The 21,574-nt window shown below is 43.6% G+C and overlaps 1 protein-coding gene across 4 annotated transcripts in view; it reads left to right on the forward strand.

Moving 5' to 3' along the window:
- The window catches only part of LOC140718594 (EGF-like repeat and discoidin I-like domain-containing protein 3), a 116,655-nt gene that overhangs the window by 67,736 nt on the left and 27,345 nt on the right, over positions 1–21,574 (forward strand). For all 4 annotated transcript variants that reach the window (XM_073032551.1, XM_073032552.1, XM_073032554.1 and 1 more), the window contains one exon: positions 15,125–15,238. In XM_073032551.1, the coding sequence (XP_072888652.1) occupies positions 15,125–15,238 (114 nt within the window). The remainder of the gene's footprint in view (positions 1–15,124; positions 15,239–21,574) is intronic.

The following is a 21,574-nucleotide window of genomic DNA, read 5'->3' on the forward strand; positions in this document are numbered from 1 at the left end:
GAATACGTGAACTGTTCCAGCCAGCATTCCTCGTGGTTTGCATACTGCTGGAAGTGTCAGCTGCTGGTTGGATGTTGCTGGGATTGTGGAATGCTGCTGGAACAGGGCCTGGGACTTGTACTCGCTGCAGGCATGCGCTTTTACGACGCGTCAACTGCCAGGCTGCTCACCCCACTCTGGGGCACGGTTAACACACACAAAATGCTGGAGGAACTCAGCAGGCCAGGTAGCATCTATAGAAAGGAAAAAACTACCAATGTTTCGGCCGAGACCCCTGGGCCTGGTTTCAAAGGTGACAGCAGGCTACACATATGTGGAAGGAGACAGATGAGAGAGAGACACACACACACACATGCACACACACACACTCACTCAGAGGTGCCTGAGGTGTGTACATGGACGCCTGTACACTGTGCCACATTCAAACTCTCTGGATAGTTTCCTCAGTATGTTACATGATGTAACTACAGTGGTCTTTCCACTTAAAGTGGAGTGTTTTCCAGGGACACAGTTGACAATGCCTTTCCAGGCTCTTCAAATGATAGTTTACCCAAACAAGTTTACCCTCAGTGGTCATTTTATTAGGTACACCTGTACAGCTGCTCATTAATGCAAATATCTTATCAGTCAATCATGTGGCAGCAACTCAATGCATAAAAGCATGTGGACATGGTCAAGAGGTTCTGTTGTTGTTCAGACCAAACATCAGAATGGGGAAGAAATGTGATCTAGGTGACTTTGACGAAGGCATGATTGTTGGTGCCAGATGGGGTGGTTTGAGAATCTCAGAAACTGCTGATCTCGTGGGATTTTCACACACAACTGTCTCCAGAGCAGGAATTCCCAATCTTTTTTGCCATGGAGCCTTACCAGTAATGGAGGGGTCTGTGGACCCCAGGTTGTACTAAAGTTTACAGAAAATGGTGCAAAGAACAAAAAGGCTTCCAGCGAACGGCAGTTAATGCTTCGTTAATGAGAGAGGACAGAGGGAATGGCCAGACTGGTTAAAGCTGACAGGAAGGCAGCAAAAGTAACTCAAGTAACCATGTGTTAGAATAGTGGTGTATTGAAGAGCATCTCTGAGCACTCAACACATCGAACTTTGAAATGGGTGGGCTACAGCAGCAGAAGACCACACCAGGTTCCAATCATCCGGTCACTTCATTAGGTGCACTCATGCACCAAGTAAAGGTCCACTGAGTATATATTCCCAGCCAGATATCCTGTAGCAGTCAGATACTGCATGATTGGAACTCAATGAAGCTACACCTTATGAAAGCAAGCACAGATATTGTGAGTGGGAATGAAACGGCCTCCAATTCGGCCTAGTAGTGCCAAAGAAATACGAGAGAATTTGGAAATCCAGAGCAAAAAAACACAAAAAGCTGGAGGAACTCAGCAGGCCTGGCAGCATCTGTGGAAAAGAGTAAATAGTTGATGTTTCAGGTCAAGGTCCTTCTTCAGGACTTTGGCCCCAAAATGCTGATTTGCATCTCTACTGAAGGTACATCTTTACCTGTACCTTCTTACCTGATGGCAGCAGCGAGAAAAATGTATGGCCTGGGTGGTGAGGATCTTTGATGGATGCTGCTTTTCCACAGCAACGTTCCGTGTAGATGTGCCTAGTGGTTGGGAGGGTTTTACTCGTGATATACTGGGCCAAATTCACTACCTTTCGTAGGATTTTCTGCTCAAAGGCATTGGTGTTCCCATACCGGACTGCAGTGCAGCCAGTCAGCAGAGTTTCCTACACTCATCTGTAGAATTTTTGCCAGGGTTTTCGATGACGTGCCAAATCTCCACAGACTCCTGAGGAAGTAGAGGTGCTGTTGTGCTTTCTTCGCAATAATATTTTTATGATGGGTCCAGGACAGGATCCCTGAGATAGTGACACCCAGGAATTTAAAGTTACTGGCCCTCTCCACCTCTGATGTTACAATGATTACTGGCTTATGGACCTCTGGTTTCCCTCCCCGGAAGTCTTCAATCAGTTCCTTGGTCTTATTGACATTGAGTGAGAGGTTGTTGTTTTGACACCACTCAGCCAAATTTTCAGTCTCCCTCCTGTGTGCTGATTCATCACCCCCTTTGATACAGCCCACATCAGCAAACTTGTATATGGTGGTGGAGCTGTACTTACCAACACAGTCAGAGGAGTAAAGTAGGCAGAGCAGGGGCTAAGTACACATCCCTGTAGTTTCTATGTGCTGATGGAGATTGTGCAGATGTTTTTGCCAATCCTCTAAAACATAAAACTAATTGAAAGAAAACATAGAGCCAGAAATAATGTGTGTACTCTAATTTCATTCTTAATTTAGCGAGGCACATTTATGACGTGGTGGTGTGATGACGTAGGCCATTCACGTACTTTTACATATAACCTGTAATGAAGTGTGTGTGTGTGTGTGAGTGTGTGTGTGTGTGTGTGTGTTTGTGTTTCTGTATGTGTGTGTGTGTTTGTGTTTCTGTGTGTGTGTGAGTGTATGTGGGTGTGCGCCCTTATCTCCTGGTGGAGTCGTCGGGGCGCCGTCATGACAAGCTTTTTGCACCGATCCTTTTGGTGATTGCTCATCGTACGGCGTGTCTTGGGCATCTGAAACCCGGCGGAGCCCATCCCTCTCCAGGTTTTTGGAGCCGGCTGTAATGAATTATGTAACCAATAAAGTATGATAAATTGAACAATATATTTACAATATTGCTCAAATATTAAGTATAATAAATGGCAATCTGGTGAATAGGTGACTGCTAGGTTGGGTTAGCCATCCTGAAATAATACATTATAAAGATGGACTTCGGGATTTGCAAAATGCTTCCCTAATATGAAAGAGGCATCATTAGTATTTTCAGAAGGACTCATTTGTAGGTACTGCAGGAAGAGAGAGATGGAGGAGTGGAGTGCATTGAAGGAGATCACACGTGCTGGGTGCAGCAAACCTGTCCCTTTAGACAATGGGCTGGGTAAATGTAACAAAACAAGGGACACTCTCGGAGTTCCATTTGGAGATCAAAGAAACTTTCAACAAAATAACTTATACTGAATCCCGCCATTCTGTAATGAGCATAATGTCTTTATTCCCTTTCAGGTCTGATAATTCTTTGATGAGTTGACCCTTTGCTCTTTTCAAACAGTAGGAACAATAGCTCTACTTTCAACCATGGAACATGCTCTTGCAAACTCCTTCCTCCTTGGCCTGAGGGAGGAATGTTATCTCTGTAACTAATCAGAAGTTATCTGCAGGGAGTTAATTGGTGCCTGCAGGATATTGATTGTATTAAGTGGTGGAAATTGAGCGATAGGTAGCTGAGATACTCTATTTACACTGCACATTGTGACAAGTGAAAGATGCCCTACCCAGCATTTGCTGTTAACAAATAGAAGGCATTTGTTTTCTCTGTGGGTACCCAGAATTCTTAGCTGACCCAACGAGGACAGTAATGTTTTCCTTTCTCAACATCAAGGAGAACAAGGTTTCATGGACATTGATGGTTGAGTTGTCTACTTGATGCTGACTGTGCACCTTGAGTGTGCACCAACAGTTCTCGGCCTCTCACACCCCCATCTCATTAGACCATAAGACATAGGAGCAGAATTAGGCCTTTCAGCCCATCGAGTCTGCTCCGCCAGTTCATCCTGGCTGATCCTGAATCCCACTCAGCCTCATACACTTCCCTTTTTGGAATATCCTTTGATGCCCTGACCAATCAGGAAACTGTCAACTTCTGGTTTGAATATAGCCATTGACGTGGCCTCCTCTGAAATCTGTAGCAGAGCATTCCACAGATTCAATACTCTCTGGCTAAAAAGTTCATCTTACATCTGTTCTAAAAGGTTGCCCTAAATTTTGAGGCTATACTGCACTGGATGCCCCCATTATAGGAAACATCCTCTCTAGTCCTTTCAACATTTTGTACGTTTCAATGAGATCCACCCCCCCCCCTGCATTCTTCTAAATTCCAGTGAGTACAGGCACAAAGCTGCCAAATGCTCCTCATATGTTAACCCCTTCGTTCCCAGAATAATCCTTGTGAAATCCACTGGACTCTCTCCAATGACAATACATCCTTTCTGAGATACTGACAATACTCCAAGTGAGGCCTGACTACTGTCTTGTGAGGCCTCAGCATTATCTCCTTGCTTTTATATTCTATTCCCCTTGAAATAAATGCCATCATTGCATTTACCGCCTTTACAACAGACTCAAACTGTAAATTAATCTTCTGGGAGTCTTGCACGAGAACTTCTATGTCCCTTTCCGTTTGCACCTCTGATGTTTGAATTTTCTCCCCATTTAGATAATAGTCTGCATTATTATTCCTTTTACCAAAATGCATTGTCATACATTTCCCAACACTGTATTCCATCTGCCACTTTTTTGCCCATTCATCCAATTTGTCAAAGTCCTGCAGAAATCACATTTCTCCCTCGGTACTACCTACTCCTCCACCTATCTTCGTATCATCTGCAAACTTTGCCACAAAGCCGTTCATTCCATTATCTACATCATTGACAAACAATGTGAAAAGTAGCAGTCCCAATACTGACTCCTGAGGAGTCACTGGCAGCGAACCAGAAAAGGCCCCCTTTATTCCTACTTGCTGTCTCCTGCCTGTCAGCCAATCCTCTATTCATACCAGTATCTTTCCTGTAACTCCATAGGATCTGACCTTGTTGAGCAGCCTTATATGTGGCATCTTATCAAATGCCTTCTGAAAATCCAAATAATAACATCCAATGCTTCTCCTTTCTCTACCCTGCTTGTTACTTCCTCAAAAAACTAACAAATTTGTCAAGCAAGATTATTATTTTCCAAGTACCCCCAAAACCTCATCCTTAATAGTAGACTCTAACACTTTCCCAACCACTGAGGTTAGGCTAACTGGCCTATAATTTCCTGTCTGTTGCCTTCCTTCCTTCTTAAAAAATGGAGTGACGTTTGCAATTTTCCAGTCCTCTGGGATCACGTCAGAATCAAGTAATTCTGGAAAGATCACGACCAATGCATCTGTTATCTCTTCAGCAACCTCCCTCAGGACTCTGGGATGTAGTCTGTCTGGTCGTAGCACATTTTCCTTTGTAATAGCGAAGGCGCTCACTCCTGCTCCCTGACACTCATTGACCTCTGGCACACTGCTCGGGTCTTCCACAGTGAAGACTGATGCAAAGTACTCATTAAGTTCACCTGCCATTTCTTTGTCCCCGGTTGTTACTTCACCAGCATCATTTTCCAGTTGGCCAATATCAACTCTCACCTCCATTTTACTCTTTATATAACTGGAAAAACTTAGTACCCTGCTTTATATCATTGGCTAATTTGCCCTCATATTTAATCTTTTCCCTTCTTGTAGCTTTTTTGGTTGTCTTTCGTTGGATTTTAAAAGTTTCCCTATCGTCCAACTTCCCCCTCACTTTTGCTACCTTATATGCCCTTTCCTCGGCTTTTATGCAATCTTTAACTTGTCATCCATGGTTCCATACCCCATGGTCTCAACCCATACTTGGCACCATCTGCAAAGAATTGGCTTGGAGAACATCTCCACCATGTCTATGGGCAGGTGTGACCACAGCCACAGTCTTGGGTCCTCGTGCTGTGACTTTCTACTGATGCGCAGTTGAGAGCATTCTAACATGCTGTCTTACTGTTAGTATGGAAGCTGCACTGGGGCATTCAGGAGGGCACTGCCACAGGTAGTTAAAGCTGCCCATTGCCTCATTAGCACCAGCCTACCTGCCGTTAGGACCATATATACAGAAAGGTGCCGGAAATAGGCCCGCAGTATCAGGAAAGATGCCTTCCACCCTGTTCATGGACTGTATGACACACTCTGATCAGGGAGGAGGCTGTGCAGCATCATGCCTTGACTACTAGACCCAAAAGCAGTTACGACCCCAAGCTGTCTGGTTGATCAATACCTCCACCCATTAACCCACCCCAGCACCACTACTTTACCATTTCCTGTTGTACAGACACTCCTGTACCTAGCATCACTTAATGTATACAGTCTATGTATACAAGCTAATCTTATTTATATACGTTCGTGTTTTTTAATGAGTTTGTTACACTGATTGTTTTTTTCCCGCTGTGTCAGATCTACATTAACAATCATTCCATTTTTCTTTACACTTGTGCAGTGAAGAATAACAATAAATAATCTTGAATCATGCCTGACTCTGGACCAGTCCTGAGCAGTGGCCTCAATGAATGGTCATGTGCAGCAGGGCTCACTTTTCATGCAGGACCTCCGTTTATTAGAGCCATAGGGCCATTAAGCAGTGCACCATGGAAACAGGACCTTTAGCCTATGTAGTCTGTGCCGAACTGTAATTTTGCCTCATCCGATTGTCCTGTGGGTCTATAGCTCTCCATTCTCCTTCCACCCATATAACTACCCAAACAATCACATTCACATCCACCACTTTGGAGGACAGCTCATTCCACACTCACCCCACCCTCTGAGTGAACAAGTTCCCCTTCAGTTTCCCCTTTAAATTTTTACCTTTCACTCTTAACCTATGACCTCTCGTTCTAGTCTCACTCAAACATAGTGGAAAAAGTTTGCTTGCATTTACCCTATCTATGTCCCTTATAATTTTGTATACATCAATCACATCTCCCTCTCATTCTCCTGAACTCCAGGGAATAAAGTCTAAACCTATTCAACCTCTCTCTAGAACTCAGATTCTTAAATCCTGGCAACATCCTTGTAGTTTTTTTGTACTCTTTCAATCATATGGATATTTTTCCTTCAGGGCGAAATGTTACAAATTTGGCTCCACTAACATCTTATACAGCTTCAACATAACATCCCAACTTCTATGATCAGTACTCTGATTTATGAACAGCAATGTGCCAAAACCTCTCTTTATGACTCTATCTACCTGTGACACAACTTTCAAGGAATTATGGATCTGTATTTGCAGATCCCTTTGTTCTACCGTACCCCTTAGAGCCCTACCTGTGTATATCCTGTCCTTGTTTGTCCTCCCAAATTGCAACACCTCACACTTGCCTGCATTAAATTCCACTAATTCCATTATTGTGTCTGGTACTCCCAATGCGTCCTCTTCTACATTAGTGAGACCCATCGTAAACTGGGGGACTGCTTCATCGAGCACCTCCACTCCATCCACCAAATGCAGAACATTTTAATTCAGATTCCCATTCCCGTTCTAACAGGCCTCCTCTTGTGCTATGATGAGGTCACCCTCAGGGTGGAGTAGCAATACCCTTTATTCCGTCTGGCTAGTCTCCAACCTGTTGGCATGAATACTGATTTCTCCTTCCAAACAAAGGAGCTGGTTGTGGACTACGGGAGGAATGGAGACGGGCTAACCCCTATTGACATCATCGGATCTGGGGTTGAGAGGGTGAGCAGCTTTAAGTTCCTTGGCATATTCATTACCAGGGATCTCACGCGGTCTGTACATACCAGCTGTGTGGTGAAAAAGTACAATAGCTCCTCTTTCATCTCAGACAGTTGAAGAAGTTTGGTATGGGTCTCCAAATCCTAAGGACTTTCTACAGGGGCACAATTGAGAGAATCCTGACTGGCTGCATCACTGCCTGGTACAGGAACTGTACTTCCCTCAGTCACAGCCCAGTGCATCTGTAGATGTGAACTTCCCACTATTCAAGACATTTACAGAGACCAGTGTGTAAAAAGGGCCTGAAGGATCATTGGGGACCCAAGTCACCCCAACCACAAATAGTACCGCAGCATAAAAGCCAGGACAAACAGAGTCCAGGACAGCTTCTTCCACCAGGCCATCAGACTGATTAATTCACGCTGATACAATTGTATTTCTATGCTGTATTGACCATCCTGTTGTACATACCATTTATTACAAATTACCATAAATTGCACATTTAGTCAGAGACATAAAGATTTTTACTCCTCATGTATGTGAAAGATGTAAGTAATTAATTCAATTCAATTCAGTAAAAAAAACTCCCTCCTGCTCCCCTCTTCTATTTCCCACTCTGGCCACCTGCCTATCAGCTCCCTCTGGTACCCCTGCACCCATCCTTTTCCCAATGGTCCACTCTCCATTCCTATCAGATTCCTTCCTCTCTAGCCTGTAATCTACTCACCTGGCTTCACCTATCACTCTTTAGCTTGTCCTCCTTCCCCTACCGCCCACCATTTTTTATTCTGGCAGCTTCCCCTTCCAATCCTGAAGAAAGGTTTTAGCCTGAAATATTGAGTGTTTGTTGCTTTCCACGGAACCTGCCTGACCTGGTGAGTTCCTCCAGCAGTTTGGGTGTTGCTTTGGATTTCCAGCATCGACAGGATTTTTTTGTGTTTATTAAATTCCCTCTGCCGTTTTTCCGCCCATTTTTGCAGCTGGTCCAGATTCCGCTGCAAGTTTCCTTGTCGTCCATTCTGACCCCCCAAACTTGACACTGGCAGCTGACCAGAAATCTAATTCAGACTGCCGAGTTTGCTGTCCAAGGGCCTCGTCTTTGCATATATTGTTTGGCCAGTGATCAAGGTGAAAGATGTATTTATTGTCACAGGCACAAGTATAGGTATGCACAGATGAAAAACTTGCAGCAGCATCACAGGCACGTAGCATCGGATGAACAATATTCACAATAAAAACATAAGCATAATTATGGAAGACTATACAAGAAAGAACACAATTAGAACAAGTTAAGTCCATTGTAGTGCAAAGCAGTTACAGTGTTGCTATACTGAGATTGTGGCTGTGTGGTTTGGTTCAAGAACTAATTAGTTGAAGGGAAGTAGCTATTCATGAGCTACCTGTGGTGTGGGACTTCAGGATTCTGTTCTTCCTGTCCAGTGGTAGCTACAAAAAGGTTGCATGACCCGGATGTTACACCAGAGTTGGAGGCCTAATGTTCAGGGTCCTGGTCTTTGGAGAGTTCAGAGTTGAGGCCTGGATTTTGGGGTTCTCGTTCTGGTTCCTCATTGGCGAGTTCTGGGGTTGATACCTATGTGTGAAGCCTGAACGTCGATCAGAAGTATGGAAGTCAAGGTCTGATGGCTGGAATCCTGAGTTTGCAAATCCACTGAGAAATCAAAGCCTACTCCTTATGAATCTGAGAGTCCATTGGAGGACGGAGGCCGTAGATGGCCTGCCTGGGGGTTGGAGGACTGTGCGTGTATGTGAGTGAGGGGGAGAAATGGCACAGGCATAGAATATATCAAGCAACAAAACAACAACAGCAAAACAAGCCCCATTCAAGGCCCGATGGCCGGATCCTTGAGTTGAAAATCCACTGGAGAAATCAAAGTCTAATTTTTGTGAATCTGAGAGTCCTTTGGAGGCTGAGCATCCTGGCGTCAAAATGTGTGTTGACTCTTAGGTTGTGTTGGTTGTTAATCCAAACAAAGCATTTCATTTTATGTTTCGATGTACATGTGAGAAATAAAATGAATGTGAATTGTATCCCTTCTTAAGCGTGGAGACCAGAACTGCATACAGTATCCAGCTGTGGCCCAACTAATGCTTTATATAACTGTACTATAACTTCCTTATTTTACCGTGCCCTGGCGAATGAAGGCTACTGTCCCACACACACTTCTGTTCTCAGGTTCAGTTAAAACTCAACCAAGCGTCTATGAAACAGGGTAAGAATAAATTTTGATGTAACTTCAGGGAAAAATGCCTAGTTTCAATCAGCCATAGATGCACTCAATTCAATTGAATTAATAAAATGGTCTTTGCCAGTGATATTCAACTAAAATTGCTCCGTCTCCGAAGAAGAACTCTCCCAAAACCCGTGTTTCTCTGGAAGCTCTGTCAGCTCTTGGTGTTCTTCAGCAGATGCCTCAGTGTGTCCGTACCTGGCTAGTTTTAGCTCATGCTCACCCATAGCAGGTGACCCCACCTCTGGCCCCTAACTAGACTGTGAACCACTAAGTGCATCAGGCAGGTCCCTTTAGGCCCTTGAAGTGTTGGCCTTCCTCTTCAAAGCATCTAGAGACCTGCTGGTGTCTCAGGAATCCAGTGCAATAATCTTTGACAACTGACCACGCTAGGTTACCAGACTTCTACACCTGGAGGTTATCCTGAAATCCCTGCAACTCTCGAGACTTCTATAAATCACTGGAAATTCTTGACAAGTTCAAAGGGTTTGGGAATGTGTGAAGGTTGTTGGAATACTGGATAGTTGAAAACAACTCCACTGTTGTTGAAAATCACTTGTTGTTAAAAGTGTGTTGCAGTTTTATTTAAAGCAATCTCTGATCCACTTGTGTAAGTAAGATTGTATTCAGTCTTTACATCACATAAGCCTTACATTGCGCCCTCAGGGTTATTAACTTTGCTGCTATTGAGATTTATTAGTTAATGCACAACACACCTGTGTCCAAAGGCAAGGCAATTTCCCAGTCTTTGATCTCTGTTGGTGTCTCTCCTCTCCACCCTCACGCTCTCCCCCCCCCCCCTATTTTCCTCTCTCCCCTCTCACCGTCCTCGCTATGTCTCTCTCTCTCTGTCCTTGTCTGTCTCTCTCATGCAATCTCTCATTCAGTTTCTCACTGTCTCTCACTCACTGTTCTGTGTGTGTGTCTCTCTCTCACACACTCACACACACACACTATTCATTTGCATATCTACAATCTAACGAGGCAATTGCATAGACAGTTACAGTTTTAATCAACACGAGTGAATCTGCAAACGCCGGAAGTAAATAAAAACACAAATTGCTGGCAGAACTCAGCAGGCCAGACAGCATCTATGGGAGGAGGTAGTGACAACGTTTCGGGCCGAAACCCTTCATCAGTTAGAATCAGTTCATTGTGTCACCTATGTAAAGAAATTGAACTAGATCCACTGGAATCTGGCATGATCTATTCCTGGAGTTAAGACTTTTGTAACTGGATTTGAGGAAAGGTAACAGCATTCATTTAATCTCCACATTACAATGGAACACTTTAGAAGGGAGCTTTATATTATCATAAGTTACAGCACAGTCACTAGTCAAATGCAATTTAGCTTAAACAGGCCTGTGTTACAAAGGGAATGCTTGATGCTAATAACTGCACATTCCCTGGACTTCTCATTCCAGGACATTTGAACACTGAGTAATTTAACAAGAGATTGACAGTTAATCATTTGAGAAAGATGGAATCTAAATTAATGCAGTGCAAGGGCAGGTTTCTGCAAGATTACAATGTTTAATGTATCCTGAAAATATTTCAGCACTTGAAAAGCACATTAACATTTTTGAAGAATTAAACAACCGTTTTCGCGTGTAATTTAGAGCCCAACCCTGAGATTGAGGTTAAAAGCAGTTTTACTGGAGCTTGGTTTACATACATAACACTCCCACTGAAGTTTGTTAAGATCGGCCGTCCTTAGTTAAAACCCCACCTGGTTGTCAGATGTTACTGAGATGTGAATCCACATTGTTAATCTTTGTCTCTAGCTTCTTGGTAACAGAGGCAAGGGAATTCTCACTGGAAACAGTATTTTTCATGGAGGTCTGAATGACTCTCTGTTATATCAGGAGTAAAAGCTGCTGAGAAGGAAAATGAGACTGAATAATCAATTCCAAAGACTGTGTCCAGAGGAAATGCACTTTGGCTATGAGCGTAGGAAAAAGATAAAGCATTGTGAGAATTAGCAGAGTTGTAAAACTTAAATACTTAGATGTATTTCATGTTAAACTGTAAGTCCCCAACAAGTGGAGCATGCTAACAAACTACTGAACGATTCACATCAGGGCTGATTAAGAAGTGCATCTTCAAATGTTTTTGGCAACTGGAATAGGCCATATCAGAGACACTAGGAGGCATTTATGGTAAAATTTACTATGAGAAATCTTTAAAAAATGTAGTAGAACTGTGGATTTCATCAGATAATAAATTCCTCCACTGTCTGAACTGAACTTCCCAGAGAGTGGTGAATCTGTGGAATTCTCTGCCCAATGAAGCAGTGGAGGCTACCTCAGAAAATAGACTTAAGACAAGGTTGGATAGATTTTTGCGTAGCAGGGGAATTAAGGGTTATATAAAAGGTGGGTAGGCAGAGATGGTCAGATCAGCCACGATCTTATTGAATGGCAGAGCAGTCTCGTCAGGCCAGATGGCCTACTCCTGCTCCTATTTCTTACGTTCTTGTGTAATAAATTAGTTTGCAAGCTTCTGTCTGTCACCCTCTGGAAAATGGCGTTGTGTTTTACTTGGTAATGAGGTCAGAGGAATCAGAATCAGGTTCTTTGTTGCTAATGTATGTTGTGAAATTTGTTGTTTTGTGGCAGCAGTATGAAGCAAGACATAAAAACTTGCCACAAGTTATAATAAAAGTTAAAATAAATTGTGCAAAAGAGGAATAGTGAAGTAGAGCAGGCAGAAATCAGATGGCAGAGGGAAAGAGACTGTTCTAAAATGTTCAATGTGTAGCTTGAAGCTCCTGTACCTCCTCTCTGATGGTAGTAATGAGAAGAGGGCATGTCCTGGATGGTGACAGTCCTAAATGATGGACGCTACCCTCTTGAGACACCACCTTTTGAAAATGATCTTGATGGTGGGGGCACTCGTGCCCCTGATAGAGCTGGCTGAGTTTGAAACTGGAATTGTCACACGTACCAAGATAAAGTGAAAATTTGTCTTGCGTACTTTTCATACAGACCAGATTATTACACAGTACATGAAATAGAACAAGGTAAAACCATATAATACTACAAATTAAACTGCAATAGCTACAGAGAAAGTGCAGTGTAGATAAACAAGGTGCAGTCTCATCATAACAAGGTAGATTGTGAGGTCAGGAGTCCAATTTATCATAGAAGGGAACTATTTAGTAGTCTTACAGTAGTGGGGGTAGAAGCTGTCTTTATTACCAGAGAGGCTTCAATCTGAGTATGGCCCACAAAGCAAGCCTGTGTTTGTGGTTGAGGCAAGTAATGGATTGGTCCAGGTTGCATTGCTGCCTGAAGTCATTAGCTATTATTTGTATGGAGATCAAGAGTGTTGGAGCGAATTTTGGGGTTAGCAGAGGTGAGGGCCTTCGTTGGTCAGAGTTGACCGGGGATATTGAGTCCTAGCTGTCTAGATACACAAGCCTGGGCAGTACGATACGGAGAGCAAGCTGTTGCCCACGTAGCAAGCTCCCCCTCTCCACACAACTGATGAACCCAGAGGAAGGGAAGAGGCCGATACAGTTTGGTACCAGCAGGGTCGCAGGAGTTGCCAGTCAGCGTTGATCACAGGGTAGGTAGCAATTATCTTAACTGACTTCGGCCACTAGCCTTTACATTCAAATATACATTGAAGATTAAATTCAAAATGCAGACCTGATAGACCAGGAAACAGGAGTTTAACTAATTGTCTACATAAGCACGGATCCAATCAACATCCCACTTCTGACACCAAATTTGTGATTCAGGCAGGTCCAGTTGCATTGCTGCCCAAAGTCACTAGTTACTATTTGTATGGAGATCAACAGCATTTCCATCTCCTCTGATTTTAATTGCAGAGTCAAACAGTACACAAATATTCTCTTTAACCATTATTTTTACACCAACCGTCAAGCAACCAATTACACCAGGGTTTCCCAACCTGGGGTCCAAGGACCACTTGCATAATGGTACTGGCATAAAAAAGGTTGGGAACCCTAATCCACACTAAAGTTTACACTAATCCCATACTATTCATCCCACACATCCGTCAAGCTCCCCACCCTCAGACTCTGCTATTAACCTACACATTAGGGGCCAACGAAGTGGGCAATTAATCTAGTAACCTGCGTGTCTGGGGGAGCACCCGGAGAAGACCCACACTGTCACAAGGGAAAGCTGCAAGCTCCACACAGACAGACCCAGGATCAGAATTGAACCTTGGTTACTGGAGCTGTGATGCAGCAAGTTGTCCTTCCTCCCTTAATTTTGATAATTTTTGAAGAGTTTGGAAAATCCCTGTTGGGGAAACTTAAGTTCTTTGCTATTTTTTCCAAGTTAAGAAAGGTGCTTTACAAAGTGGCATTCTGATCAGTTAATCATTAATACAAGTTATCTTTTGAATTTACTTAATTTTATGTTATTGAGACACAACGCGAAATAGGCCCTTCTGGCCCTTTGAGCCATGCCAGCCAGCAACCCCTAATTTAAGCCTTACCTAATCACGGGACAATTTACAATGTTCGATTGACCTACTGATCATCAACAATTTCTTAAAATTTTATGACAACTTTTTGTCTTTCTAGGGTAGATAGCATTTGTCAATTTGTGGCAGTGGAGACTAGAACTACAAACAGAATTGGCAGGACAAGGAAGCCAAGCTAACTTCAGTGAACCAGTAGGGTTTTTAATCACAGCACAACAGCTTTGAGATCACTGTCACTGATGCTATAATTTTATATCCAAATTATTTATACTTACGTAGGAACATAATGGGATTTTATGATAATGGGTGGGTCATAATGCGATTTGAACTCCTATTCCCTTTTGTTAGATTAGGTTTCTGGAATACAAATCGGGTAAAACAATATTTAACTCCCTATGGCCTATCAACCTCAAAAAGAACAGCAAAAAAACAACTTGTATAGCAACTTTATTTTAGAAGTGCATTTGGTGAAAATACAGTAAATCAAAAACAACGGGAAAGGATCTGAAATGTGATGGAAAAACTAAACCTAACGCTTGTCAGGTAAGTAGTTTAAAAGGAGACTTTTTAACATATCCCAAGTTGAAGCTAGGATGTTTCTTGAGTTTTGGTAAATTCCACTTGCACTCACAGTTACAGAATGGTGAACTTTGAATAAAATGTTTATAAATATCAAAGAGTTTGTTTATTCCATATATAAACCTGACCGCCTCATGATTCATTTAATTAGCTGTCCAGTCGAAGGGTCTTCACGCAACATGCTGGCTGCCTACTGTTCATTCTGTTCATACTAATTTCCCTCTACCCTGCTGCCTGACTGCTGGATTTCTCTTGAAGTTTGCATTTTTATCCAAAGTACAAATACATCATGCGTTTAACCCTTTGGAGACAGAGAGATGTAGAAGGTTTTATTGACTCGGGGTACAGATGTACAGAGTGTCTAAAGGCTTGGATATAAATACAGCAAAGGGGCAGAGTTGGTACAAACCGTCTCTGGTGCTTTCATACAGTAAATATTATTTATAACTGTTCAAATGTATATATTTTTCAGATATCAATGACTGTGCTTCCCAGCCTTGCAAAAATGGAGGGAACTGTGTGGATCTTAACGCAGATTACTCATGTAGTTGTCCGTCTCCGTACGTTGGAAGGTCCTGCCAGCACAGTGAGTCTTCTGCTACTCATCAGCTCACAACTTTGGGGGGTGGTGCGTACAGGTTGGAGATGTAGGTTGGATATTTTCCCTTCATGTCTGGGATCTGGACTCACTTCCCAAGGAGCTGATGGTCAGAATTACCATCTCCCCCTATACTAGCTATGACATGGGACTGCGGATAGTCTAAAGTGCTTCCAACGTTTAACAGAAATTGATGGGTTCATGGTGCTCTTGACTTGACCATGACAAATTGCAGAGGCCATCATCCCTCCTAACTTTACTGACCCAAATATGAATATAAAATTATTTCCGAGAATAGTTCAAATCAAATGGTTCCTCTAACAACACGCACAAAATGCTGGAGGAACTCAGCAGGCCAGGCAGCGCCTAAGGAAAAGAAGTATAGACAACGTTTCAGGCCAAAGCCCTTCGACAGGAAGGTCTTTAGGCTGGCTTGCTGAGTTCCTCCAGCGTCTTGTGTGTGTTGCTTGAATTTCCAGCATCTGCAGATTTTCTCTTGTTAATGGTTCCTCTGCTCTGTCCTAGGAAGGTGCCCTGTCATAGATAATATTCTCTATGACGGGTCACCTGGTTAGGACAGAGTAGAGGCACCATTACTCTGTGCCTAATTTGAACTGTTTTTGGAAATAATTCTTCCCAGCACTGATTTAGTTCTCCATGTTGATGTTTCTTGCCTTAATTTGTAATTGGTAAGTGGTTTATTATTATCGCATGTGCCGAGATGCAGTGAAAAACGTTGTTTTGCATACTGCCCATACGGATCATTTCAAAGCTGAAGTACGCTCAGGTATTACAGTGAGAAAAGCAGTATCAGAATGCAGAAAATAGTGTTGTAGTTACAGAGATAGTGCGGTGCAGGTAGACAATAAGGCCACAATGAGGTAGATTGTGAGGTCAATCAAATGCCTGAGTCAGTGGTGGAGGCGGATACACCAGTGAAGTTTAAGAGACTACTAGACAGGTATATGGAGGAATTTAAGGTGGAGGGTTATATGGGAGGCAGGGTTTGAGGGTCGTCACAACATTGTGGGCCGAAGGGCCTGTAATGTGCTGTACTGTTCTATCTTCTATGTTAAATATTGAAAGTCCTAGATAGTGTGGACGTGGAGAGGATGCTTCCTATAGTGGGGGAGTCTAGGACCAGAAGGGACTCTTCAGAATAGAAGGACACCCCTTTAGAACAGAGATGAGAAGGAATTTCTTTAGCCAGAGGATGGTGAATCTGGAATTCGTTGCCATGGATGTACGTGGAGCAATGTTCCCTCTAATTTGTAGTGACTACTGTGTGCAAAAATCTTGTGCTGTGCAATCTTTTGCCTAGTGACAACAACATGTGCGCACTGAATTTCTCAGTGAAAGTAAACCTGAAGCTATTCTAAGGATAATAAACCACCAAATAGTTTGTTGCTCTTTGTTTAAAACAAATAAAATAAAACACATCAATGATTAGATTAGATTAGATTCAACTTTATTGTCATTGTGCCGAGTACAGATACAAAGCCAATGAAATGCAGTTAGCATCTAACCAGAAATGCAAAGAATAGTGTTATTTACAAAATAACTGCAAATGAAAAGTAAGTGCTACAGCACACAAATATAAAAGTATTGAGACAGTCCAATATGGGTGCAATACTGCTTAGCGCTGTGATGTGAGGTTCAGCAGGGTCACAGCCTCAGGGAAGAGCTCTTCCTGTGCCTGCTGCTGGGGAGCGGAGGCTCCTGTTGCACCTACCGTATGGGAGGAGAGTAAAAAGTCCATGGTTAAGGTGAGATGCATCCTTGATAATGCTTTTCGCCCTGCCCGGGTAGCGTTTATGGTAAACATGAGGAAGTCTGCAGATGCTGGAAATCCAAGCACCACACACAAAATGCTGGTGGAACACAACAGGCTAGGCAGCATCTATAGGAAGAAGCACTGTCGACGTTTCGGGCCGAGACCCTTCGTCTGGACTAACTGAAAGGAAAGATAGTAAGAGATTTGTAAGTAGGAGGGGGAGGGGGAAATGCTAAATGATAGGAGAAGACCGGAGGGGGTGGGATGAAGCTAAGAGCTGGAAAGGTGATTGGTGAAAGTGATACAGAGCTGGAGAAGGAAAAGGATCATGGGACGGGAGGCTTAGGGAGAAAGAAAGGGGGGGGGGGGTTTCTCCCTAAGCCTCCCGTCCCATGATCCTTTTCCTTCTCCAGCTCTGTATCCCTTTTGCCAATCACCTTTCCAGCTCTCAGCTTCACCCCACCCCCTCCGGTCTTCTCCTATCATTTTGCATTTCCCCCTCTCCCTCCTACTTACAAATCTCTTACTATCTTTCCTTTCAGTGCTTCTTCCTATAGATGCTGCCTGGCCTGCTGCGTTTCACCAGCATTTTGTGTGTGTTGGAGCGTTTATAGTAGATGCTCTCAATGGTGGGCAATTGGGTGCGGAGTGCTTTGCTGTCTGATACAGGACAATTGCCATGCCACACTGAGATGCAGTTGGTGAGTATGCTCTCAATGGTACAGCGGGAAAAAGTCCGTCAGTATCCTGGGACAGAGGTGAGCTTTATAAAGGCGCTTTTGCGCCTTTTTGATCAGGACGGAGGAGTATATGAGTATCTTTCACATATACTAAAAGGTAGCATATAATAATGTCAATATTTTCACATCTGCATCAGAAATCGGAAAAGGAAATGTGATTGTATACGATTGTGAAATATACTTTACATGCCAACAATGTAGAGGGTGACAACCTTTTGTGCGCAGTTTAAATTCCTTTGTGTGTTAGTAGCAAAAGATGTGTGCATGCACACACATGCACACCTTAGAGGGAACATGGCTGTGGAGACCAAGTCATTGGGTATATTTAAAGCAGAGATTGATTAGTTCTTGATTAGTAAAGGCATCAAAGGTTACGGGGAGAAGGCAGAAAGTTAAACTCTCATGGTCAAGAGTTTATCTTTATTGTACTAAAGGTTTGCTCAACAGACATATAATATTAGGATTGAGCACAAATCTCTTTTTATTGAACTGAGCAAATATTAGCTTTATGTGTCAGGTGTGCATTAAAACATAGAGTGAGATACGTTGTTCGTGTCATCAACCAAAAGAGTCTGAGGATGTGCTGGGGGCGGCCTGCAGGTTGTCGCCGTGCTTTCGGTGACATAGCATACCCACAACTTACTAACACTAGTCTGTATGTCTTCGGAATATGGGACGAAACCAGGGCACCCGGAGGAAACCCGTATGGGCGTGGTAGAACATACAAACTCCTTACAGAGATAGTGGCAGGAATTGAATCTGGGACACTGGCGCTGTAAAGCGTTACACTGTCTTTGGGATTTTGCTTTAATCTTTCAATGGTCTGGAGTTAGGATGAGGTGGTTTGAAGAGGGGATACGGAATCTTCTCAGCTTTCTGTGATTGTTCATTACCAGGTGATTCCACCTCCAAGAGCTGGTCAACACCTCGGTCAAGCCCATCGATTATCAGTTAGACTCCAGCTACTCAGCACCTTATGTGCTGTCTGTACTAATTCATAAACACAAGAGACTGTAGAGAAGCTGGAAACATTGATACTTCTAATTTCTGGTTATTTCTTCCCCACCCCTCTCCCTGTCCTCTTTTTTTCCATTTCCAATTCTGGTTCCCCTCTCACCCTTCTCTTATCACCTGCCCATCACCTCCATTTGGTGCCCCTCCTTTCCTTCCTTCCATGGTTCACTGTTCTGTCCTATCAGATTCCCTCTTCTTCAACCCTTAACCTTTTCCACCTATCATCTTCCAGCTTCTTACTTCATTCTCCCTTCCCCCCACCTTCCCCCTTACCTGGTCTCACCTATCACTTGCCAGCTTGCATTCCTTACCCCACCCCCCACCTTCCCCCTTACCTGGTCTCACCTATCACTTGCCAGCTTGCATTCCTTACCCCACCCCCCACCTTTCTCACACTGACTTCTTCCCCTTTTCTTTCCAGTCCTGATGAATGGTCGTGGCCCAAAATGTTGACCGTTTATTCCCCTCCATAGATGTTGCCTGATCTGCAGAGTTCATCCAACATTTTGTCTGTGTTATAGTAATACACTTGGCTTTTTCTCTGGGGGGGGGGTGATTTTTTTGCTATATTTTAAATATCCTTCCATGAAAGGGGTGTGCAGTTCAAATGCTCATCAAACTCACCAACTGCTCAGACACTCCCCGTACCTTTGCTATTTCTGCATTTGAGATACTCTTCCCTCGTTTTACTCTTTGTTAATTTGATGTCATCCAGAACTCTGCTGCAGGTGACAAAGTGGGTATTGCCCTGTTTATTAATTAGCTCTATTATCTACACTGGCTCCATGTTTTGGTTTTAAAAATTCCTATTCTTTGTTGTAGATAACTCCATGCTCCTACTCTCTCTCCCTATCCAATGCCAAAATCCTCCGATTTTGCCTCTGAATCTGCCAGTGATTCCCAGATTTTCTGAATAAAAACCCCACTTCTCACTCAGTCTCCAACTCCACCCCCTCTTTGAGAAGATTTCTCGAGCTTGCAGTAATTGTCACACCCCGCCCTTCACCATTCTCCATTCCCATCTCCCTCTCTCACCTTATCTCCTTACCTCCCTCTGGTGCTCCGCCCCCTTCCCTTTCTTCCATGGCCTTTTGCCCTCTCCTGTCGGATTCCCTCTTCTCCAGCCCTTTATCTCCTTCACCAATCAACTTCCCAGCTCTTTACTTCAGCCCCTCCGCCTCTCCCAGTTTTACCTATCACCTACTACCTTGTACTTCTCCCCCCCCCCCCCCCCACCTTCTTGCTCTGATTTCTGATCTAATTTTTCCAGTCCTGACGAAGGGTCTCGGCTTGAAGCATCGACTGTTTACTCTTTTCCATAGATGCTGTCTGGCCAGCTGAGTTCCTCCAGCATTTTGTGTGTATTACTTCAATTTCCAGCTTCTGCAGACTTTCTCTTGTTTGTGATCTAACCTCACCCCACCATAAAACCCTGATGGCAGTACAAGCCAGACTTTTAGGTATCATAGAGAGATTCTGCTCTCTCCCCCTCTCTCCTCGTCAAATTGCTTCTTAAAAGAAGGCAAGTGTAGCGTAGCCCCAACATCACGTTCTGAGAATTCCCTTCAATTTCTGTTTGCTGATTCTGTGATCTATCATCGGGACACTTTGCATGTGTAAAGTGTTTGATAACTGCAGGTTGTTCTTGTCACCAGGCCCCTCCCATTCACCACAGCTTTGTATTACCTTACAGTGCTGCAATTTCCTCACCCCTGCCCCCAGCTTTCCTCCTGTTACCCACCTTAACACAACATCCCGTCCTCCTTCAGCTGAGCATGAACAAATAGAAAGGGGGATTCACAGAAGGGATAGATGGGGCTGCTGACAAATATTGGTCAAGGGATAAAAAGTTTTAAAGAGCTTTTAAAATATAACTGAGATACAAATGGCTGTGGTTTTCTTTGTACCTTTATTCTCCCAGAACTGAATGGTTCGGGGAAATGCTCGAAGGAATGTACCCTGCTGCTGAGGTGTGGGTTTATGGAGACAATGATTTGTTAACTTTGCAAGTGATTGGAATGTGGAGGAACCAGACTATAAAGCCAGCAGTCATTGTGTTTGCCCCTTAGTGTAAACTCAGTTATCCTTGGGTTGGTCTTTCCTTTCAGTATGCTAATTCACTTTAACAGTCAGCTCTTTTTCAGATTAAAGGGGATGTGATTCTGAAGCAAAGAGAACATAAAAATTGCAAGGATCTTCTCTTGCATTCAAATTTAGAATTCAATGAACTGCCTAGTAATATACTTTTCTTCCTGAAACGTCAGAGCTCCTTTCCTCTTTCCTTTTCTTCAACTGTACTCCTGTCATCGAAGACCAGACTGAGGAGGCGTTTGAATGTAAGAAAGCCAGATACCAGGAGCTGGTAGAGATCGGGGTGGAGGGCACAATGTGAGCCTGTAGAGGTGGTGTGTAGAGGTTTTGCTGCTGCTCGCTGCGCAGAACCTACTCTGTCCTTGGCATTACGGGGGCTGCAAAGAAAAGAGCCGTCAGGACCATCACAGAGGCTGCTGAGCGAGCCTCCAGATGGCTGTGGGTCAAGTTGTGTGACCCATAGACCAATGCTGCTGGGACACAAGCTAAGGCCTGGTCGATCCTGGATGGGTAGCCAGTAACACGCGGAAGTTACTGGAAGAACTCAGGACTGATGAACGGTCTCGGCCTGAAAGTTGACTGCCCATTCCTCTCCTTAGATGCTACGTGATCTGCTGAGTATCTTGTGTGTTACAAACAGGAGGAAATCTGCCGATGCTGAAAATCAAATAAATACACACAAAATACTGGAGGAACTCAGCGGGC

This window comes from Hemitrygon akajei, chromosome 30 (assembly GCF_048418815.1).
Source record: "Hemitrygon akajei chromosome 30, sHemAka1.3, whole genome shotgun sequence".
In the NCBI taxonomy this organism is placed as follows: Eukaryota; Metazoa; Chordata; class Chondrichthyes; order Myliobatiformes; family Dasyatidae; genus Hemitrygon; species Hemitrygon akajei.